At 54.0% G+C, this 23,430-nt stretch overlaps 1 protein-coding gene and 1 long non-coding RNA gene across 2 annotated transcripts in view; one reads left to right on the forward strand and one right to left on the reverse strand.

The window, feature by feature from the left end:
* Positions 1-23,430, reverse strand: part of INTS3 (integrator complex subunit 3) — a 35,150-nt gene continuing 11,720 nt past the window's right edge. The window contains exons 4-30 of the mRNA XM_017660547.3: positions 20,675-20,788; positions 20,398-20,482; positions 18,993-19,059; positions 16,583-16,727; positions 15,553-15,682; positions 14,153-14,250; positions 12,645-12,836; positions 11,602-11,689; positions 11,009-11,088; positions 10,486-10,577; positions 10,076-10,182; positions 8,906-9,025; positions 8,434-8,563; positions 7,922-7,976; positions 7,592-7,695; positions 7,042-7,086; positions 6,741-6,860; positions 5,922-6,075; positions 4,859-4,927; positions 3,982-4,057; positions 3,474-3,587; positions 3,085-3,133; positions 1,898-2,065; positions 1,531-1,631; positions 1,304-1,376; positions 957-1,113; positions 1-847 (exon numbers count right to left, since the gene is read on the reverse strand). Coding sequence (XP_017516036.1) covers positions 770-847; positions 957-1,113; positions 1,304-1,376; positions 1,531-1,631; positions 1,898-2,065; positions 3,085-3,133; positions 3,474-3,587; positions 3,982-4,057; positions 4,859-4,927; positions 5,922-6,075; positions 6,741-6,860; positions 7,042-7,086; positions 7,592-7,695; positions 7,922-7,976; positions 8,434-8,563; positions 8,906-9,025; positions 10,076-10,182; positions 10,486-10,577; positions 11,009-11,088; positions 11,602-11,689; positions 12,645-12,836; positions 14,153-14,250; positions 15,553-15,682; positions 16,583-16,727; positions 18,993-19,059; positions 20,398-20,482; positions 20,675-20,788 — 2,811 coding nt within the window. The 3' untranslated portion in view covers positions 1-769. The remainder of the gene's footprint in view (positions 848-956; positions 1,114-1,303; positions 1,377-1,530; positions 1,632-1,897; positions 2,066-3,084; positions 3,134-3,473; positions 3,588-3,981; positions 4,058-4,858; positions 4,928-5,921; positions 6,076-6,740; positions 6,861-7,041; positions 7,087-7,591; positions 7,696-7,921; positions 7,977-8,433; positions 8,564-8,905; positions 9,026-10,075; positions 10,183-10,485; positions 10,578-11,008; positions 11,089-11,601; positions 11,690-12,644; positions 12,837-14,152; positions 14,251-15,552; positions 15,683-16,582; positions 16,728-18,992; positions 19,060-20,397; positions 20,483-20,674; positions 20,789-23,430) is intronic.
* Positions 11,477-14,146, forward strand: LOC140846283 (uncharacterized). The gene is made up of 3 exons (XR_012125296.1): positions 11,477-11,551; positions 13,210-13,294; positions 14,012-14,146. It is a non-coding gene; the product is annotated as an uncharacterized lncRNA (long non-coding RNA).

The raw sequence follows: 23,430 nt of genomic DNA on the forward strand, positions 1-23,430 counted from the left end.
GAGCTTCTGGCTTATTTTATTGTCATTTAAAAAATTTTAAAACACGATTATCTCTGCCAAAAAAAAAGGACAGAACCAAGGCAATGGGACCATCTGCCAGTCTGTGGAACGTGTCTGGGACTCCCTGGGACTCTGGCCCGGCTTAGGTGCCAGCCTTAGGCCAAACAAGCCTCCAGGGCACACAGGGTGGGGCTGTGCCTCTCTCTCGGGTGCCTGCGGCCTGTGCCCCACAGTGAGCGGGCAGCCAGATCATGCCACTGGTTAAATGCCCATCTTGTACTGGTATACAGACAGCAACTATAAAATGCCTGTTCAGAACAAATCAAGACCTGAAGGTGAGGGAGTGGGAAGGGGCCCCCACATGCTGGGTCTACTCCCCTAGCTTCTGCGGCCAGCTGCTCCTTTGCCATTTCTCTTCTCTTTTGAAGCAGCTCTTTGGGAGGCTGGGATAGGAGGCTCAGGGAGGGGGCCGGGGGCTGGGCCTTCCACCACAGTCCAGGTTTTGCACAGCCTCTGGCTTCAGTGGGAACCCCAGTACACGTGGGAGCAGCGTGATGGGGCTGAAGGCCCCTGGGAAGTAAGTAGGGGCAGGGGCTGGGGCTGCATGGCAGCTTCGCAGGCTGGGCCAGAGGAGGAAGCTCAGCCTTCCCGCTGGGAGCGCTCTGGGATGGGGAAAGGGTTCCCCTACTATTCCCCAGCCCCTTGTAACCTTTAATTCACCAAGAGGGGAGGGCAGTCCAGCTGGGGGTAGGATAGAGAACAGAGGGCCTCAGTCACTGTCAGAACCCACTGCAGAGGACCCTTTCCGTTTCCTCTTGGTGGGTTTCGGTTTTGTGTCTTCTTCCTCCTGGAAGAGATTGGGGCGTGAGGGGGCACTGGCCCGGGCAGAGGCTGGCCCCAAGTCCACCTGCAGCCTGCTGCTCCTTTCCCTCCTGTGCACGGATAGGGGGTCTCACCGAGGCACTGCTGGAGCCTGACTCTTCCTCAGCATTGGGGGGCTGTGCAGCATTCTTTCGACTTCGGGGGCTGGACAGAGCTGCTTTCCGACGGCTCTTGGGTGGCTTGGTGGAGGAGTCCTCATACTCCTCGGCCAGGGAGAAGAGGTCGCTGAACCTGAGGGAACGCAGAATCGATGCACGCTCGGAGCGGCCTTCTGGCCCACGGCCACCTCGGGTCCTCTTCTCTGCTCCCATGCCTCGGTCTCCGTGCTCCCTTTGGGCCCACAGTGCCGCTGGCCGCTAGGTCTGCGCCTCGGCGGCCCCCCGCCCGCCGCCTCCCCCCAGGCCTAAGGGCGGAGCCTCACTTCATCTTGTGGGCTTCATCGCAGCTCGCCTGGACGTGCTGCAGAGCCTGGAGAATCGGCGTCTGGCTGAAAACTAGAGAGAAGGAAGGGGAGCAGGGAGGGAGGCACAGGGAGATGCCTGGGGGCTTGCTGCGCCACCCAAGGTTGTTTCTTGCCCCCGCCCCCCCAGGGGTGGTCGGAGCCAGCGCGGCCACCGGGCACAGGAGGGCAGAGGCGCCCGGGCGTACAGTTCTGCTTGGTGTTGGTCAGGTTGAGCCGTAGGTTGTCCAGGTGCTCCAGGATCTGCTCCAGGGTCAGCTGGGCCAGCTTGCTGCTCGAGCTCCTCAGGCTGCGGGAAGGCGCGAGGGCCAGAGTCGGCGCTCCAGCCGGGAGCGGCCAGAGGGCAAGACCCCCTCCTCCACGGGGGCAGGGACAGCAGGGCCGGCAGGGGTAGGCCGGCAAGGGGACCTGCCGCAGGGCTCTGGGAAAAGGGCGCGGAGCCGCGGCGGACCTGCGTGCCGCCTCAGACCACTAGATGTCGCCTGCCAACCAGGCAGAGCCGCCCTCCCCGCCCTGCCGGCGCCGGCCCGGACGATCCCCACAGGCCCGTCCCACCTCTGCCTCTTGCGCGGGAGGCTGTTGTTCTTGATGAGCAGGGACTTGATGTGCTCTGCCAGCAGCTCGTCGTGCTTCATGCACCAGTGCCGCAGGATGCTGGTGGTGAACTGGTCGTCAGGGTGGCAGGGCCGGCTCAGCACCATCTTCACCATCTCCTCACTGGGCCTGGGGCAGGGCGGGATGCGGCGGTGGGCACCTGCTCACACAGCTGGCCGGGGCAACCGCTGGCTCTCTTCCAAACCTCAGCCTTCTACCCCAGCCCACCCGCATCTCGCTGTAGTTTCCTGTTCTCACATCCGTCTCCCTCTGTTCTTTGGGCCAAGGAATGCCTGCTTCCATCCTTTGAGGAAGCCAGGAGACAAGAAGCGAGATTGTTCAGTTTCTGTGGCAGTGGAAGGTGCGTGCGTGTGCAGGCGTTGGGAAGGGGGCCGGCAAGTCTCCCCTGGAGCTCACAGCAGTTGGAAGAGGGCCAGGGAGGCACGAGGTGGAGCATGTGGTGTGTGGCCACGCCCTGCCCCGCCCCTGGGGAAAGCGAAGAGCCACCCTGAGCGGAGCACAGGGAAGGCGTCTGGGGAGTCACAGCCCCGCAACCTTCCACCTCCTTTAGGACACTGTACCATTTCTAGTCTCTCAGGCAGGAGAGAAGAAAAGGTGAAAGGCAGGCGAGAAGGTAGAAAAGAAAAGACATGCAGCTGTTGCCCGAGCTGCTGGAAACGTGCCTGGTGGAGGGCGGGCCCTCTGCCTCTTCTCCCTGTGCTCCCCACCCCTGGCAGGGGCAGGGCTGCCCCCTGTAGGCTGAGGAAGCCGGGGCGGTGTGACCCCCTACTCTGACCCCCCCTTCTCTTGGGTTAGTTGGGGGTGGGGGGGTGTAGCCTCAGGAGAGTGGGGGAGGGAAGCAGGAGCGCCACCGGGGATTAGAACTGCTGTGGCGGCAGGAAACAGGGATGTCCGGTCCCCACCGGTCCCCACCTCCGAGGGCAGCTCCTTGTGGGCAGGGGGGTAAAGTCCAGAGGAAGCCCAGATCCCAGGGGAGCCGCTTATTTGTAAGCACTTTGGGGGAAGGGCAGAAAAAGCAGACAGATGTCAACAATACAAAAAACATGGCCAAAGAGGGCAGAAAGCCTCTTCCGGCAGCATTTCGAGGGTTGGGATTGGGAGCTGAAGAGGTGCTGGGGGGGACTCACTTCTCTCTTCGGAGCTGAAGGAGCAGGCAGGACAGGGCCTCTGGGTGCTCTGCGGGAGAGAGGAGGTCATAATTCCAGGAGGAAATCCTGGCACGCCATCCATCCCCCAGCCAACGACTGCTGGAGGGAGCAGGGACAGTCTCGACAAAGGAGCCAGGGCGAGCAGTGCCCGGCCCCGCGCCGCCTGCCCCAGCCCTGTGCCCAGCTCCTAGCGGGCCTGCGAGTCTCATCCAAAGCAGGAGCTGCCAGCCAGCCGGCTCCTCCGGGCTTCAGCGGGGAAGGAGTGGGGGGACCCAAGCTGCTTGGGAGGCCTCGGCCTTGCCCCAGCCAGACCACACCGCCCTCTGCCCACACTCCCTGCTCCCTGCCTACTGCCCTGCCCTACTCACCCTTGTATTTGAGGTGCTGCAGGATGGGGATTATGGTCTCCAGGGGGATGTTGTGGGCCAGGAAGAGCTGCCAGGCACAATATTGCTCAAAGGTTTCCCAGTCTAGGCTCTGGACTGCCAGAGGTGGAGAAGAGACATTGTCTCTGTCTCTGTCTTTCTGTTTCTCACACACACGCACACACACATGCCCCAGGTCTAATCCACTGACTCCCAGCACCCCAAGCAGGGATGGTGACAGTGATCCTAAGATTATAGATGCTTTCCCTTTCCACACAAAGTATATTTCCAAAGCCTTCACATAGCTTCTATATTCCTGTCAGTGCTGAGGCTGGACGACCAAGGGCAAGACTTTCCATTTATAGAGCAAGCAAGAAAGATCCAGACGGTCCAACAGGATGGAGTGGCTTCTGTCCCACCGTCAGGCCCAGAGCCAGCTTCCCTGTGACTGGCCGATGCACTGGGCCGCCACCATGTCTCCTCCCAGCGCCTAGAGGGCTTGCTTACTTACTGAGAATATTGAGGACTGAGTCTTTTCGGAACATGACCAGGTTCCCCATCATCACGTGGCAGACCAGCTCCTGGAGCTAAAGAGGAAGGAGGCAGACCCTTGGTTCTAAAGGAGGCCAGGAAGCTAGTATGGAGGCAGAAGCAGCTGGGCCATGTGGAGAAAAATTAGAGGAGGTGACAAGCTAGTTTAACGGGAGGAGGAGGAACTGGCACCTGACGGATGTCAGGGTCCCTGAAAGATAATGGGGGCTGGAAAAGGAGCAGCAGGGCCGGCTGGTAACCATAGGCCTATCCGGGACAAAACAGGCAAGGAAAACCAGCCCCTCGCACCCTGACGGCAGAGGGAGAAGGGCCACCTCTCCACCCGCCTGCAGTGTGGGCCTCTGACCCACACCAGCCTGAGCTTGAGGAGGGAGGGGCCATGAGAGGCTGGGCTTGGCTTAAAGGTAAAGGAAAAAGGACTCTTTCATGGATGGGGCAACTGAGTGGAGAGGAGCAGCAGAAACGGGGCCACAGTTCAGGCCTGGGAATGGACACAAGTGAAGCTATTGCCTTTCAGGGAAATATGCACAGTGGAAGGGCCAATAGAAATTGTCTGACCGTCTTCCTCCTGAGCCAGGGGACAGCCAGCTGAGAGCTAAACGATTCCCTGTGGAACAGGGGTGCCCAAAGTAAGGGGAGCAGTACTTATGGACAGTAGGGGAAGTCCAGGAGGATCTGCCAGCCCCCAGCCCCCATGGCAGAGAGTGCATCCAGGTGCCACCAGGAGCAGTGTGGCTTGGGAGCATGGCTCCCTGTGTGCAGGCCCAGAGGGAGGCAGAGGCCCGGGGCTCTGGTCCTGCCTCCCAGGCCTCCTGGGGTGATGGCACTATGTTCACCTGTGCAGAGTCAATGACAGCCACGATCATGTTCAGCAGCTCCCCACTCCGCAAAGTCTCATCTGGAAACTGGACAGAGAAAGAGGGAAACTAGGGCAGGAGTCTGGGGAGCCTCCCTTGGCTCACCCCCTAACCCATTCCCCATCCTTACCACATGCTCAGGATGGCTGGGCCAGCCAGACTCGGGGTCCTAGTATAGATCCCCAAACAGAGCCAGCCTGTGAAGCCGCGACTCTAAGCTTTGCCATTTGTTTGTGCGCACACAGGAGTGTGTGCAAGGACAGGAATGGGGAGCTATCTACAGTCAAAACTAGAGCCCAGAGGTAATGGACATGACAGTTCCATGTGGGACTGGTGGCAGGAAAGGCATTTCCATTTCTGACAGTGAAGGCCAATCTGTGCCACCCCTCAGCCAGAGAAGGGAGACAGAGTCTGTGGATGTTGGGTGCATGAGGGGTGTGGGGGCCAGTTCACCAGGGAGGGCGCCAGGGTGGAAAATGCCATCTGCTGGGCATCAGTGCCCCTCCTCTCCCTCCTGTTTTTGGCTGAGATCACAGGTCCTCCTGTCATGCCCACACCCCATGCCCTGATTTCTCTGTTCCTGGGAACTTTCACCAAGAGGAGGAAGAGCTCGTACCTCCTCCGATGCCCCAGTTCTCAGAGAAGACTGTGAGTGAGTCAGGGAAGTGAAAGCGGAGTCAGCCCGACAGAGGCCCTGGCCTTTGGGGAACCATTAGAGAGAATCCGAGGGTGAGGGCTACGTGAGCACGGATCTGGCTGGGGATCTGTCCTGGGTCACAGGTTGGGGCCAAGGCCAAGAAGCCAAGGACGTAGGCCCAGACCCCAGCTCACACCACAAGGCACAGGACAGGAATACTGGGCATTTAGACATTTCTCAGCCTCCAGTAAAGAGACATGGAAGGAGGGGAGCATGGCAGTATGGGGACGCAGGGCCCACCAGGGCTGGCAGGAATGGGCGCAGGAGGGTCAGGTTGTGTGCAATGAGACAGGTGGTCTATGAGCCCACCCTGCACTGCCCGTGCGGCCGGGGGCAGCCACTGACCTCTGTGTAGATGGAGGGGGTGAGGTGGCACAGCAACCGCACGTCATCCTCCTGGCAGGCCTTCATGTCCATCATCAGGCAGGTGTGCAGATCACCCAGTTGGGTGGCCTGGGCAAACGACTCGTACAGATTCATCTTCCCCGCGGCAGCTTTGCTACAGGACCAGTTGGGCCTTAGACAGCAGCACCCCCTTCCCCGCCCACAGCACCCAGCACCCAGCCTCAAAATGCCCTGGCCAGGCTCTCCCTCTGAGCCCCCTCTGCTGCCCTGCATGCCCTGGCTGACCTGTCTCAGGGCCCTCCCCGAGGGCGCAATCACGTAAGGGAGTCTGGAGACACTCTTCTGTCTCCTACCCTTGCCCAGGGCTCCAGCAGGGCTGACAGCAACCCGTGAGGCTACTCATGGTGACGGTGGGCACGGGAGGGGAGGGCTCCACTCAGGCTAGAGATGGCTTCCTCCCCCGCCTCCTGGGCTCTGAGCAGCACAACAGCAAATGGGACGCCTACTTCCCACCGTACACAAAACTCAACTCAGAATGGTTCACAGGCCTAAGTGTAAGAACTAAAACCGTACAAGAAAATGTAGGAGTAAATCTTCATGACATCAAAAGCATGAATGACAGAGGAAAAAATAAATTGGACTTAATCAAAATGTAAACATACTGGAACAACCACTGAACTGTATACTTTACAGCTACTATTAAAAAAAAAAAAAATAGAAGGCCATGGTGGTGACAGCTGAGGGTGGGGGCTGAGTGTGTGCTGGAGAGGGGCTCTCCAGGCGGCTGTCTGACACTTTCAGTGCAGTGACAATGCCCACCTGGCCCTCAGGTAGTAGAGCAGGTGGTAGCCAATCTTGGGCTGCTTCTGATACAGCTCGGAGAGAAGATCCAGAAGCAGAGAGAAGCTGCTGTTGTCTTCCTGCATCTGGCACAGGTTCCTAAAACGGGAGGCAGGGGAGAGGGGCAGACTCTCCTGGGGAGCTTCCGGAGTGCACGGGCTGCCCGTACCCACCACGCAGCCCTTCCTCCCATGAAAGGGCGACCTGTTACCACCAACAGAAGCACGCGCCGATCGGGAGGACTGACGCGGAGCAGTGTCTCCTTCGGCTGGATGCTTACCTAAATATTAGGTAGAGAGGCTTCCCCACGGATTCCTCCAGGGACCTGCAGGAGGAGGGCGACACGTGAGAGACCCGACCGCATGCACGGAGGAAGGGTGTGCTGCAGAAGCGGGAACCGGCTCGAGGCTAGACACCAGCCTGCTTCTTGCTGGCCCGAAGGTAGACTTCCTGCTGCCACAGAGGCCTGCTTACAGAGACAACAGGTCCTCCCGTGGAGCCACAGTCTGGGTTGTCATCCTCCCTGAAAGTGAGATTCCTGTCCTTCAGGGAGGGCCCGGACCAGGTCCCAACACCCCCTGAAGCAGGGAAGGCTAAGGCTGCTGAGTGCAGCAGCAGGGCACATGGGGAGGGTGCCAGTCTGCTATCCCAGTATGCTTGGGGCTCAGCAGGCAAACATAAATCCTTGTGTAAAAGAATCAGTACATGTGAGAGTAAAAACAAGTGAACAGATTAGCTCCTCAAGCCCACAGCAAGGTGCCGCTTGGACTGGGACTCCAGGAACACCCTGCAGCTCCCTGAAGCCTGGGATCAAGAATGAGACGCCTTACTCCTCAGTGACCTCCTCGGGTAGCACCTCCCCTCGGAAGTGGGCCTTGAAGAGCTCCTGGAGGCAGGAAGCAAGGACAGACAGCTGCTCCGAGTCAAAGTCTTCCTGGGTGGAGAGACAAGGGAGGGGGTGTCACCAGCGCCCAGACCCAAGCCTTACTGCCCCCAGTCCCTGGAGCCTCTGAACTCAGCGGCTTCTACTTTCAGGGTCAGCAAGCCCCTCCCCCCACCAGAGGGGACCCATCTCGGGGAGGGGAAGCAGGAGGCAGCTGTCTGGGGGGCTTGAAGCTGGGCTGGGCTACTTCCTCCCCACGGGGCTGGGTTCCTCTCACCTCCAGGACCTGGTCCACGATTTCCTGCATGACCTCACACTGGGCCTCTGTATCACTGCAGTGCAGAAGTGAGAGGAAATCTCAGGGACAAAAATGATAGCAGAGGGCAGGACACACACCCAGCGCAGTGTGCACACGCACAAGGACAAAACAAAGGGGCTCTGTGTGCATCTGGGCTTGGGTGGGGGAGGCTTTAGGGCAGGAATTGCTGCTCTCCAGGGAGAGGCCCAAAGAGGCATCCCTCTTTTGAAGCAGGCCCACAATCCTGCTTCCCTTCTCAGAAACTCTCAGAACTTACGGAGCAAGAACCTGGGGTGCTGGGGGCCAGGTTGCCCCACTCCCAGCCCCTGCCCCCCCAACCTAAAATGCAGAAGGCATCTCTCACGCCACTCCGACTCCCTCTCCACAGACCTCCCACGTCCCCTTCAACCCCCAGACTGCTACATCCCTAGGCACCAGGTAGAAGGCCCAGGGCCAGACCCCCCGAGGTTGAGGGTGGAGTCTGCACCCACCTCCCCTTCTGCAGCTGAAGCACTTTGTCCCTTAGGGACTCATCCAGCTGATCAAGGTAAGGGGTGATATCAACTGGCTCCTCCACAACCGTCTCCTTGATAGGATGGAAGCGAAACTCTCTCTTCTTTCCTGAAGGGAGCGATTAGGAAAGAAGTCACTTTGCCCAGACCCTGGCAATGGAGAGAGCCTGGGCCGGTCCGTCCCTGCTCACGTGTGCTCGCTCCCTCAGAGCTGTGTGAGGCCTGAAACGCTTCCCTGAATGTGTGCCCGTCCCAGCCTAGAAGCAAACAAGGGCGGGGTCCACTACTCCTCTTTTCCCTCCTGCTTCACTGCCAAGTGCAGGGCTTTGCACCCAGGAGTCTCATTCAGGAATCCCATTAACAACACTAACTCAGAAGGGCAGAGGTGACGGAGAGGCTGCTCCTGCCCTCTGGTGTCACAGCCCTGCCCGGCCTCTGCTGCCAACCTCACCTTTGCTGTTGAGATCCTCCTCATCATCACTGAAGGCTGCCTCTGCATTGTCATAGCAACTCTCATCCTTGTCCGACATATGGTTATCCATCTCCATGGAAACTGGCTCCTCAATTTTGACTTGGGGGTAAAGAAAGACAAGGCATTTGCTGGCCTCCTGTGTCCTCAAATGCACCCATGCTTCTGGGAAGGGAGGACCGAGGGTAAGTGGGAGGGTAAGGCCTACATGGAGCAGGGACCGTGGCAGGACAGGTCTTGCCCTTGCAGCCCTCCCAGCCTTGCAGGGGCATTCCTGCCAGGAATAAGTCATGCACAAGCAGGACTCTGCTATGACCAGCTCAGCCTCAGCATGCAGGTAAGACCAAGGACAGTCCCAAGTGCCCTTTAATTAAAACCACGTTGGGAGAAGGAACCAAACAACAGTAGACTCATAGACACTGAAGAGGGACTAGTGGTTACCAAGGGGGAGGGGTTGGGGGGGTTGGGGCAGGGGTGCATGGGGGATAATTCAGTCACAATATAAGCTGGTTACATGGAGAGTAGTACAGCATGGAGTATACAATGATCCTGCAACATCTTACTACGTTTATAGATAGTGACCACAGTAGAGAGGATGAGGATTAATAAGGGTAACTGCTGAACCACTGTGTTGTATATTTGAAACCAACATAAGATTGTATATCAATGATACTTTAATTTAAAAAAAAACCATGTTGGGAAGCTCTGCTTGGCTCAGGCCCTTCCCTCAAAACAGAAAAGGTTGTGTGTGTGTGTGCACGCGCATGCACGTGCACGCATAGAATTGGGACTCAACATGGCCAGGGGCCAGGGCCTGGGGCTGGGAGGAGAGAAGAGATGAGCAAAGTTAAAGTGAGATGAGCACACATTCCATGAAAGCCTCCCTACTGAGGAGAGGTCAATGAGAAAACAGGAGTTCAAAGAGCAACGGAGGCCAGGAAAAGTCAGATAAAATCAGACAGAGAGGGAGAAGCAAGGAAGATGTCGCAAAAACAAATAAAAAGAGCAACCGGGGAAGGGCAGACTGAAACAGGCAGTGTCACGAGGTGGACAGCCGCACGGGGAGGACACCCCCACATGGCTTCCTGTCTGGGAGTCCCCGCTTCTCCATCCCTCTTTTGAAGCAGGCAATGGGATGGGAGGGCTCCCTACCTTCCACAGGTGGGCTGGGCGAGCTGCAGAACTCGGGGAACTTCTCCCGCAGCATGGCCCGCAGCTCCTTATCCAACTTAGGGTTGTCAAATAGGGGAGCCAAATGCCTATGGGGAACATGGATGAGGTCAACGGCAGAGCTCCTCGCTTCTAACACAACACGGAGTTCCAGAGATGGGTCTAAGGCCAACCAGTATACACTCAGATCCTGGGAAAGGGTCACCAGAGCCACGTGAGGCCCTCTGGAATATGACGGCAAGAGAGGAGCTCCCCCCGAGTCACCGGGACACGTGCTGCATACTACAGGGGACCAGAGCCGTCCGCTCCCCTTGGCAGCAGGTGCACATGCCTGACCTCGTAAACAGTGAGAGAGCCACCCACCCCCTGCCCCTCAGACACAAAGTCCTTACGCCAAGACACGCTTCTCCACAATGTGGTTTAGGGAGGAAAAGACGCCCTGCCGCACATGACCCTCCAGTGGGGGGTAGAAGTTGGGAATGATCTAAGGGAAGAAGAAGAGAATGAGCACAGGAATCCCAATCCTGAGTATTCTGCCAAACTAGATACAAAAAGCTGCTCTGGTTCTGATCAGGGCCACTGGGGAGTATGGTTGCACAAAGTACTGGAATGTTCCTGATTGTTCCAGGCTGCTAAAATGGGAAACTCCTGGTTGCTCCTCAAGGAAGCTGGATTCTACCTTATGTCACCATCCTTAAGGTTGAGAAAGCCTGCAGGGCCATGGAAGCGCCGACTGGAGACAGTGGGAATATGGAAGGGACGTATTCACTAACTTGGGGGACAGGACACACAACCAGGTCTTCTCCCATGTCAAGGGGCCCTGGGAAGACCTGTTTCAGTGACCTATAAGGTTAGAGGGGAAACACACTTAACTCTGCTCAGCTGGGCATGGGGAAAGAGGGCTCTGGCACTTACGCGGCACATGAAGTCCAGAAGTGTGGCAGTGATGGCTGGGTGGGGCTTCATGGAGTGGTGCATGACCAGGATGGCAGGTTCTGGAGAGTGTGGAATTAAAGTGGCCCCCCAACATCACACAGTCGTTCCCAGTTCCATGAAACAAGGTGTCAATATATATGAATGGCCCCAGACAGAGCTGTGTCTGTCTCCACCCCTTAGGCCCACTGAGCGGTCCCCAAAGCAGGCAACCCCTGAAACAGCTCATAGCCCTCATCTCCCTTGTTCCCAGCACTGAGCTTGGAGGAAGGAGGCAGCAGCAGAGGGAAAAAAGGACTTGGTAGAGCCTTCTCCTCTGCCTTGGCCCTCACCTCACAAAGCCCACGATACGGCTATGTGGAGGAGGGGGTGGCGGGATCACCTCCTCAAAGCAGTTTGGCCTCATCAAAGCAGTTTTCCTTCTAGGTCAAGGGAGCACTGATGAGGAGCAACGGAACCGCTCCCAAGTGAGCTGCCTCCATCCCATGCTGCCCTGAGATTCACGATGGCCATCGCTGAAGCCAGGTGGCAGGGTGTGGGGGCTGGGGGGGTGCTGCCTGGTCTCCGTCACATACCTATGTTCATAATGCTATCCTTGTCTGGGCTAAAGAACAGCCAGTCATAGAACAAAGCCAGCTTGGCGTTAGAGGCAGCGACATTGGACTGGAAAAGAGAGGTGAGAAGAGAGGGCTAGTTTCATCAGCAGCCCTCTTCCCTTCAGAAGCCGAGGCAGATTCCAGGGCCCACGTGGTCACTCCACCTACAAAAGTCAGTTCCTACTGAGACAGGGTGGGACCTCCCAGGGGAGAGGGGCCCCCCAACTGCGTATGAATGTGAGTACCATGTGGCCTCACCGGCCAGCAGGCTGGGGACTTGCCTGGGTTCCCCTACATCTAGAACATGCCCCTGATCCCATTAGGGAGAACACCTGGCCCAGAGCCCTTTATGCACCCTTAGCTGAGACAGCAAGGGTGGGCTGCCCGTGGTGGGCAACTCAGGCACATTCCAGAAGGGAAGACCCCCTAGGGATAGACTTCTGTTCTATCTGACTCAGCACACTCCGGGGACCTGGTCAGGCTGGGGTGGGGCACCCTGTCCGAAGAGGTCGGAAGGCAGCTAGATGCACAGGAACAGAGCGTTTCTGACCCTGGGCACAGAGAGGAAAACACTGGGAAGGAAATGGCTCCATGGTGGAGTCCCTATGTTTGGGGCAGTAGCTGAAGCTGAGGCCAAAAGGCATGGAGGTGAGGGTCTAAGGAACACAGCCTGGAATCTGAGGAAGGAACAATTCAGAGGAATAACCACACACGGTTTCTGGATGCAAAAAGGAAAGATGGGGGTGCCTCAGAAATCTAGGCTTGGGGACTGGCAGTAAAGGCAGAGATGAGCCTGTTCAACGCCAAACCCAGATGGGCAATAATGAGTGTAAGCAGACTTCTAGAGACATGAAGGGAGGTGGGGGCAAAGGCTGAGACCTCCAAGAGGAAGAGCACAAAAGAAGGGCCCTTCGGGGTCAGGTGGCCCAGAGAGTCAGGAAGAAGCGTGGGAATATGGGAACACCAGGAAAGGGGGATCTTTCACCGCCCAGCAGCCTCGGCCCCGTGCCCCAGCCCCTCACTGTGCATGTCGTCAGGAGCCAGCCAATGATGGCCCATCGGGGCAAGATATCTGAACTCAGCACTTCATTAGAAGGGTGGACAACCCCACAGATGTAGCGAATGAGGTCACAGCGCAGAGACTGGCTGTCTGGGGTTGACAGGTACTGGCGCTGGAACCAATCCTGGTATCGCTTTTGTTGACCAAATCGTACCTGGGGGAAGAGCATTGGAAAGAAAAACTTAGAAGGGAGGCTGGGGTCTCTGGGAAGGGGAAAATGAGCACCATTCAACTTTAGACTGAGACCTCAATTTCTTCTCACAATTTATTCATTAACTCACACTGTCTGCTCAAAGTCTCACCTCCCTTGGGAAGACTTCCTAATTTAAATCTTCCTTGATTTAACAAAATGCTGAAAACCTTCCCAGCTTACCTCGTGTGCCTCTGGTACATTCACTCTTGCCACCAACCTGATGTTACACTTACGCCCAACTGTGAGTGAAGTCTGTTTTGGACCCCTTACTCCTGGACTGGTCACCGATTTCCCAGTCACAAGCATAATTTTTTCTTATTTTTCTTGTGAACAGCAAGGAATGTTCCTTGGGAACAAGAACTGAGCCTGTTCACCACTTGGCACAGCCTGGAAGCTTTCTAACAGGACCATCGTCCAAGGTACACAGATTCTCCAAACCTTCCTGCAGTGAGTCCTGCCCCCAGTCAGACTCGAAGTGGCAATACTAAATAAGGGGAAAGGTTTAGTTTTCCTGTTCTATTTCTGAAATTCAACCAAAGCAGAGAGTAGAAAAGGTTAAAAAAGAAAAAAATACATCTAAATAAAAAAACACATTAAGCAACAGAGCTTTCTGTAGCAATGGCGGCTCATGAGCAACTAAAATGAAGCTACTATGACAGAGGCACTGAATTTTTACTTTAACTTACTTTTAACTAATTGAAATTGAAACATGTGGCTAGCGGCTACCTCATGGGACAGCACTGATCTACATAGTTCTGCATGTCTTAGGAAACTGAAAGTTGGCTAGAACAGTGGTTCCTAACCAGTCTGGCTGTAGAGGAGCTGCTGCCTGGCAAGTCTGTTAAAAATACAGATTCCTCAAATCAGACTCCCTGGGAGAGTGGTCCAAGATGTATTTTTAACAGGCTCCTTAAGCAATTCTGCCATAATTCAGCCATGTTTGGAAACCAAAAGCTCTTGTCTTGACAGCTCATGGTTCACCCAGAGGAACACGGGTTTCCCAGAGTGAACAGTCCCATGCTCCCCTCTTATAGTACATTTCTCACTTGTAAATTCTATTACTTGTATACAACCATTGGTTTAATGACTGCTTTAGACTGAAAACTGTCTCTCTCTTTCCAACACTGCATCCCCAGTTCTGAGCAGCTGCCCGGTTCATCAGGGGCGCCCACTGAGCGCCCCCAGCCCCTGTCAGGACTCAGTGGAAGCAGACCTGCAGACCGACAGCAGCAGCCCAGCCAGCACCTCAGCTTCTCCTCCTCAGTAGGCTCGCTTACCCGGGACGTCATGAAGAGGAGCTTAGTCTCCATGTCTGGGGTCAGACGACATGCTAGGAATTTTCGGGATGTTCTTGACTGAAGAAGCTGTAGTATACCTGAACCAAGAGTGCACAGGAAGGGAAAAGACCGAAGCCTGAGAACCAGGAGTGGCAGGCAGGTGGGGAGCCTGGGCTGGGAACTGTTGGCCAGTGGTCTTGCTCAAGAGGAAATACTAAGACAAGACCAGGAGAGGTCAAGCACAGACACAAGCTGGGTTCTAACCAGCGTCTGCATGTTCTGCTCCAACCAGCCACCATCCTCAGGACCTGGATACATTAGTTCTCTTCTGCTGCTGGCTGCCCAGAGCCCCCTACTCACATTATTCCAGTTGGCAACATGTGGGAAAGTGAGGGAGGAAATGAAACCCTAGCCTCTCTTCCTGCTCCTGGTGGTCCCATCACTGGGTCCCGGGGTCAGTGGGTGGTGTGGCATATGCACGAGCTCTGCAGTCAGACAGACCTGGACCCAAATTCTGCCTCTGACACTAGCTATGTGGCCTTGGGCAAATTACTTAATCTCCTTGAACCTCATTTTCTTATCTGTAAACATGGGAAGTAAAATATCCATCTTACAGGGGTAATGAGTTACCCTGAGGAGTAAATGAGTTAATATACACATGACCAGCACATAGCAGGCCCTCAAAACACCTCAATAAATGGTCAATATAAGAGCCAGTACAATACAAGGTAGAGCCAGGGCTTTCTTCTTTCCTGACTTCCCAATTCTTAGACTGTTGCTTCTATGTTGGGTGTGAGCATGTGTGCACACACACAGGGGTTGGAGGTGGGGTGGGGAGCAAAGCTGTATAGTTATCAGTCACAAGCAAGATGCTGAGAAGGGGAAAGGGACATGAAAAGGACCTTGTCACGGGGAGGCACAGAGATTCCTTCCCTCCCCTGAAGGATTTTGGACAAGCTGGATCCTTAGAATTCAGGAGCAAGATTGTCCTGGGGAGGAGCCTTCCCTTACAGGACTAATTCCAGCCCCTCTGCTGACTCAGTCTCACGAGCTGACCTCTGACTCCCCTGACACACCCAGTGAAGCTGGACACTGGTCATTAGCTCACCTCCTGAGCCAAACAGCTGCCTGGAGAGGAGGAGATCACAGTTCTCTCACTTTTTCTTAGGAGTCATGACAGCTGGAGTCTGCCAAGCAGGGGCCCTCTGGGAACCACCTTAATTGTTCTGTACCTCTGACGTTCCCATACCTAGCTATACGTGGAGGAGCCTGTATGCCCAAGCTCCCTATATCGGACTGCCAAGGCCTCTCCACCCAGCAGCCCTTCCCTCTTGACTCGTGCAGTACATTTGCACTGACCTCCCACCTCTCAAAGACAGGACGCCTTGGCCCTTACTTACCTGTGAATTGAGGACTTAAGGCCTGAGGGTTATGGATAATATCTTTCCAAAGCAGTTCAAATTCTGATATCCTGGCAACATTCTGAAGTAGTCTTACGAGGTCCCGGCCAATCATCAAACATTCCATGAACTTGAGGGGGCAAAAGAGGGAGAGAATAAAAACATGGATTGTTTACCTGCTTCAGGAAGACAAAGGGACAACACGTTCTAGGGAGGGAAGCAAAGAGGGTCAAAGGGACTACATGATTTCTTCTGGAACCGAGGGATTGGCTCCTAGCTGTTCAGAGGAAGAGAACTGGAAGCTGGGGACTGATACCAAGGATGAGAGGTTACTGGAAATTGCTGGAGCTCTGCCACTTTCACACTGATCCATTCCCCTCTCCTCCCAGAATGTTCCGATCCAGGTCAAGGGAGACTGGGATTCCAAAAGGGTAAGACCAGCAAGTTGAGCCACAGACACCATACCCCAGACCTTGCCTGGTCCAACAGCACAGCATTCTGTGATAGGGGAAACGATCTGTATCTGTGCTGCCCAAAAGGACACCCATGGGCCACATGTGGCTAAGGAGCACATGAAATGTGGCTGATCCAACTCAGGAAATGAATTTTAAAATGTTAGGTAATTTTACATTGCCACTTGTTGCTAGTGGTTACTTGGTCAGAGATCACAGCTCTAGGGCCTCCCTCTCTTGGGAGAACAGATAGAGGACGATTCCCAACCCCACTTGGCCATGGTGCATACCCAGGTGGGTGGGAGGCACAGGGCAGCTTGTGTCTGTGGTGTACAAGAGTGTCCATGGAGCTGACCGGGGAAATCCTTGGGGTTGCCAGGCAGCATTTCTGGGAACTGGGGCTATTCCACACTGGTTCCCCACTCCTTCCACCCTCATGTGTCTTAGCATGATGGAAAAACCCCCAACCTCAAACCACCTCCAGGGCTCCAGAATGACACCTCTGGCCTATGTCACCTCCCCAAACCTTCTGGGGTGCCCACCCTGGGTTTCACTTCCCCTGCTGTTCCTGTCCTTACCCGTTCCCGAAGCAGCGAGATGCAGAAGTCCACCTCCTTCTGCCGCAGGGCCTGGAGCTGGGCAGTCCCATGGTGGTCGACAATAAGGCGGAGGAATGTGTAGACTGCCATGGCGATGAGAATGCTGCTCTTCAGCACCCACTCCCTGCGGGGGGAAGACACTGTAGCTGGACCCTGTCTAGGCCCATTCACTCTCCCAGTTCAGCCCACACCTGGCCCCAGGGCCTTAGACCTGTATGATGATTGGCACTGGGAGTGGGTTTTGCTTTCTTGATCGCTCACTCACCAAGCTGTCTTGGACTATCAACTGGCTACGGTGGGGACAGCTTCCTACCATGCTACCAGATGCCAATAAAGAGACACGCCGAATGAAAGTACTCTCTCTTGAACTACTTAGATTTCAATATAATAATTTTGTTGTTGACTCCTTCACGCAAACATTTCCTGAGTTCCTATCATGTGTCAGTCACTGTGTGAGGTAGTAGAACAGAGAGAAGCTGCAACTTCTGCCTTGCTCAGACGATGGGGAAAATGGTATTTAAGTGTCCCCTAAGTCAGCAGTTCTTAAAGTATGGTCTGAGGACCTCTGGGAATTACTCAAACCCTTGAGGACCCCGGAGGTTTTAAAACACACGGTGTAAGCCCTTCATTAGCAGCCCATCATACCACAAATCTTTCCCTGGGTCTCTCTCTAGCCACTAATCCCACTCCAAGACATTGAGCTACCTGCCCTAAGTCACAATCTGGAAAGAAGGTGATTTTTGGGTGGTAAAGCCCACCTTCCCAGGAGTTTTAGAATTTCCCAGGGGGAGAGGGGGTAATGAAATGAAATAAAAGCCTACCTGTTGCTTTAAAAGGGATAGGGAGAAAGATGCAGTGGGGGGGGGGGGGTTCCAAAAACTCCAATGCTATCTCAAAGTGTCAAAACTGGGGAGCCATCTCCCCAAGCATGGAGTTTGTAAGGGCTTTGGCACCCTTGCTGGAAGGCAGGGAACCAGAGGAGGAAGACAGGGAGAGTTTAATTAATCCAACCAGGCAACATCCTGATTCCGGAAAAGGGCTCAAGTCAGCTAATTAAACGACTCTGGCCTTTTCCTTTGACAGAATGAAAGCAGCAGCCAAGGACTCTGGGAGGGCTCCCCTCCCCCACCCGCTACTTTTAATTCCACAGCCCTAGAAACACTTGCAAAGCAGTGAGAGGGGGAGTGTGGAAGATGAGTTTTAAACTTCAGGGGTGCAGCTGTACCAGAGTACATGAGTTCTTGGGAGGGGAGGGCAGAAGGGGAGGGCAGGTACGTGACACCTGGATCCTGAGACTGTGCTAACTGCCCAGGTGAGGGAAATTCAGCTGTACAATATGGGGACAGGACGTATCAGGAGCCAAGAATAAAATGAGAAAAATCACTTGTGAGGATTGCTAGAGAGGTGGTGAATGTATCCGAGTCCTGGGACGGGGTCATGAAGAGAACGTGAGATGGAGGTGAGACCCCGTGAGCCAGGACACTGGGAAGACGCAGAGACACCTGCTAAGAAACTGCTCGGGTCGCACGGGGTGTACCATGCGATGGTCCCAGTAACGGACAAGTGCCACCAGGGGCAGCTGCACGTCCTTGCCCATGGCACTAGGTGGCACTGCACAGCAGGCCTGGCGCCGCTCTCAGCTTGGGCAGCGCACGCAGCACAGCCACCTCTCCCAAGTGTGAATAAAGGAAGAGATTGTTCTTCTAAACCGGAGGAAATATGGACACTATTAGCCTTCTCACTCATTTGGCTACCATGTGTCCTCACACAGAAGACTCTGAAATCAAGCACAGAAAGACTGAGGCCACAGAACCAAACAAGTTCAAATAGGGGGATCGACCTCATAAAATCTCTGGTCCTTTACTTTGGTGGGGATGGGAGAGAAAGCCCAATATGCACACCCTTACGCGCTCTCTACCCCTGAAGCCTCCAAGCCCTTTGTGTAACTGTAGCAGGATCCATTGGTCTGTTACCTCCCCACTCCCACCACTCCCCTGCCGCTGCAAAAGGAGAGCACGGATTGCAGGGGAGAACAGGGGTGCCTGCCAGGTCTGGGTGGTTGGCTGCCCCCCTCGGCTGAGCTCATTCTCCCCAACCTCCCCCCAAAGATAAGCATTCCAAGGATGTCTGTATCAAAAATAAACCCTTATCAGATGAAACCCGTTTTTCCTTCTTTCCCACCCCTGCCGTTGGGCCACACCATGGCATTAACTCTTCACCTGGCGCCACACGCTCGCCTCTCCCTCCCCGCCTCGCCTCCTTAGCCTCGGCAGGCCGTTCCGGGCCACTCAAGGGCCTTCACGTACCCCTCGCATCCCCACCTCCCACACTCCCCCGCCACCCAGCCCCGCAGTCTGGCCCGTGCCCTGCCCCTCACGGTGGACTCTACCTCTGCTCCGTCAGGATATCCAGAACACTCTCTGCCAACCAGATATTTTTTGCCGTAACATCCCCACCTGATTTCAAAGGGGTAGAAAATAGAGAATCAGAATGGCTCCACTTAGTGACTCAGCTAAGACATTTCTCTGCCACCCTGGGTCCATCCCTAACTGTCCTCCTAGTACCAACGTCCTGAGTGCTGGTAAAACTACCTTGTGTTCTGCTGGGCTTTAAAGTTTCCCCCTTTGCCTCCAGGGAGAAGGGAAGGGAAGGTTCTGATTTTCCCGGCAGAGCTTCTACTTTTCCATAGACTGGGGGTTGGTCTTTGACCCTTGAGAGGGAATGTCTGGGAAAGAGACATAAAGAGCCCATGGTTGGAAAGAAAGGATGACATCCGAAACAGGGCCTGAGAGGTGCGGGTGGCTAGTGACAGCTGCAGCCCCAAACCCTGAGTCAGGCGCACCACAGGCCAAGGGCTTCTCATTCCCAGGTATTACAGTGTTCAGTGCTTGCTACGGGACCTCTTGGGCAGAATTAACATGCAGCAGTGCCAGACCAAAGTCTTAGGGTGAGAAATGAGGATTGCGAGTGCCAAACAGGGAAGAAAATACCAGAAGAGTGGATAAAAATAGCTGGCTCAACACCACCATGCCTGCCCCAGATCCTAATTTTAAAAATTCAATGTTCACATAGTCACACATTACACAGATTAAGGTTTATACACATCAAAAGAAGAGCTTCACTGTTATATAAGATCCTGAGACAGAAGCAAAGAACCAATGGGCAATGATGAGACAGGCAGGATTTTTAAACAAACGGGCATTTTTAAACAAATACACATGATCTTGGAAGCATAAGAGGTGGCATGGGCAGGCCTCTGGGATATTCAGTGGCTCAGACAGATGTCACCGATGCCAAGAAGATAATAAAATCTAAATGTCAGGGTCTGTTCTGTGACATAGTTTGTCCCTCAAACTAGCCCCAGTCATGATTATTAGGGAACAAGTGTTTAGAACATTGGGACGGAGCCAAGGAACATGTCTGGGTTTCTGAAGGCATAATGTGATGGGAACAAATTATTTGCCCTCCCTTCTCTCCCCATTCCTTCCAGGTTCTTCCTGACCCAACATGCCGTGAAATCCCAGAGTGAGGACTGGCTAAAACAGGCAACTCTTCTATGTCAGGCCCTGAGTTTGACAGGAAGGAAAATGAGGCAAGACTTATTGCTTCAAAAGGCCCCTGTGATTTTTCAATTTCTTTCTGCAACACATGTGGTCAGATGATGCCTGTGTCAGAAGGAAAGAGTCTAAACAACTCAGGAATCGAGTCCCTCGGGCACGTCGTCATCCCCATCGCCAGGATTTAGTCTCGGGGCTCCTCTCCTTTCTTCTTCATGCTCTTGACATCAAACTCACCAGCAATTTGCTTCATGAATGTCATGCAAACACCGTCGGCTCCCAGAACCCCACTCTTCACTAGTTCCCGTACCAACCACACCAACTAAAGGAGAAAGGAAAAGACAGATGAAGCGAAGGGCCTGTGAATCTGAGAAAGGGCTAATCCGATCACATTACAATTTAGGTGCACAAAGGCAGGGCTAAGTCACCCCGTTTCCTCTTTCCCTTCCCCTTGGGAGCGAGGATCATTTTCTGTTATATCTGAGTTGGATCTCTCCTTTTTTTCAGGTCTTACCTGAGTACGGCAGGTATCCTGCAACTTCAGGTACTTCTCCATAAGTATCTGGTTGATTTTATTCAGGACAATATTCATGCCATCACGACTCACCAGAGCCAAGTCCCGGTAACACTGTGAGAAATGAGGTTTGAGAGCAGCCAGCAAGCTGAGGACGGGCTCCCGACCCACCCACAGAGAACCCCCTGCCCCCCAGCCTCTGCACCTTAACACCAATGGGATGGAGGGGCGGTGAACGATCCGCTCCAGGTCTACTCCTCCACAGGGCTCCTCCATCCCACACCCATCCCTCGCTCTGCCACCCAGGGTGGGGAAGAGGGACGGAGCTCTGGCTAACGAGGCGGAACAGCCTGCTAAGAAAGGCTCCCTGTTCCCCTACCTCCCTTCTTAGGAAGTGTCACACTGCTTGATGCCACAAGCTGAGCAAAACCAGGTGGGGGCCATCTGCTTTTCATCTGCCAGTAAAAGGTCACTGCAGAATGGGTTTGACTGAGCAGGCTGGAAAGGATCCCAGAGAGGTTCTTAGACCTGCACTGACCCAACCAGATGAAGCACAAGGCTGGGAGTATTAAGGGAAGATGTTCCAGGGGCCAGGGCCCCAGAAAGAAAGGGAGAACCAAAGTGAACCTCCCTAACTAAACCTCTGTCTTCTTTTCTCTGGGCTGCCCTTTGTTTCTTTCAACAACTGGAAAAGGAGGGGCCCTTAAGCACACCCAGCCTGGGAGGAGATGGAGGGCATGCCCATTTCCTTTGAGCATTCCTGCTTCCCTTCCCCATACAGCTTTCCCACTCTGTCTCCCCAGAGGGACCAGACTCCTGAAGAATCCCTTAGGGGACCTCATTAGCGACCTCCTTAGCCTGCTGAGTTCTATGCTGTCAGGATCTGAGTGCAAAGAGTAAAGATTAGGCAGGTAGCATCCCACAACTTCAGAGGGCCAATACAGAGGATGGCATAAAAAATAACAGCGCTTAGAACAGCTACGAGGTATTGGCACTGTGCACAAACTTTATCATTGCATTTGAATCACATAACAACTGTTTGAAATAGGTACTATTTATTATCTCTATTTCTACAGATGAAGAAACAGGCATAGAGAGGTTTAAGTAACTTGTCCAAAGTCACTTAACAGATAAGAAGAATCAGAATTAAAGTCCAGGCGGTCCAATTCTAGATTCCACGCTCTTAACCATCCTACACCACTGTCAGAAATAACCAGAAGGAGAAGAGGCTGCTGGGGGCGGAGGCAAGAGTTTATGACGGCTTTGAGATTATCATCTTTCCAAAATCCCTCATCCTAAGCATTCAAAAGAGAAGTACTCCAAAGGACAGATTAAAAACATCTGAAGAAAAAAAAAAAAAAGAGAAGTACACCTCATAATATTGTAGTATCTCTGTATGTTGGCCAATAGTAACTACATTTACCACAGTGAACATTTACTAATGTATATAATTGCCAAATCACTACGTTGTACATCTGAAACCAATATAATATTGCATGTCAACTATATTTCAAAAGGAAAAAAAAAGAGAGAAGTGTTCTTCAAGACCAGCTGCTCTCGGCCCCCAGTGTGACTAGGGACTCCTCAGAGATTAGCTGCTGTTACTGCCTCTCGCCTCTATTGTCCTTAAGTCAAACTAGTGGATCTAATAAAGAGACTAGCACAGGGATCCCCCATATGTAACACATTTTTCATACCTAAAGGATGACCTGATTATCTTCTGACTCCATCTGGGAGGATCAAAAGTACAAGCAAGGGGACAAGGAAAAGATAAGGGGACCCAGTGACCTACCACCAGTGAGCTGGGCAGTGAGTGTTGGGGGTTCAGCCCAGGAGCCTCCCCTGGAGGTGTGAGTCACAGAACGGGCAGAGAGGACGAGGGAGGCTGAGGCAGATGGACAATCAGGCCACAGACAGAGACCTCACTCACCAGAGAGGTGCCCTCTCTGTTCAGTCAAAAACAGAGATCCCAGAAATGCAGAACTGACCCAGGACGAGGAAGGAGGGCAAGTCTCTCCTGAGACACAGGGTCAGACGAAGAAAGCAGATTCTGTCTGCCTAATTCCGCGCTCCATCTGAGACCTTATCAACCACGACTGCTAGCACACACGGCAGCTGGGTCCCAGGAGCACCATGGTGCCCAGAATGCTGCTGGTGCTTCCACCAACCTCTGTGCCAGTTTATTGCCTAGCCTTGAAGGAGATGAAGAAAAAAAGAAACCAAACCCAGTGGGGAATAGAGAAAAGAATCAGAGTCTCAAAAGAATGGAAAAGTGACAGACAGCGCTGAGGCAGCACACGGGAGTAGTGGTATTGAGCCGAGGCCCTCGGAGCCTCCAACTTTCTCTCTGAAGCTGCCTGCTGAGAGGAGACCTGGACCAAGAACTGCCAGGCCTGGGTTCTTGACCTTCTGATGGAGAGAAGGGAAACCTTGACATTGATGCTAGATCCTTCCCTATTATCTACTGATTTTCAGAGCCTGCACAGCAGCTAAGACCTCCAACTTAGCTTCCCACCTCACCACAGTCCCCCAGGCAGGCCTACTCCAAGCTATTCAGTTCAGACACCAAGTAGGAAATACGCTCAAAGAATATAAACATAAGAGCGGCCAAGTAGGCAGGTGCAAGGTCAGAAGATACAACTGGAACCAAAGCCACTCCGTGCATATCCACTCACCACCAGAACCTCACCTGCTTTTTTTTTTTTTTCAGAGTAGACAATACTGTTTATTAACTAACATAACAGATATTCCTGCCC

Source organism: Manis javanica, chromosome 14 (assembly GCF_040802235.1).
Source record: "Manis javanica isolate MJ-LG chromosome 14, MJ_LKY, whole genome shotgun sequence".
Lineage (NCBI taxonomy): Eukaryota > Metazoa > Chordata > Mammalia > Pholidota > Manidae > Manis > Manis javanica.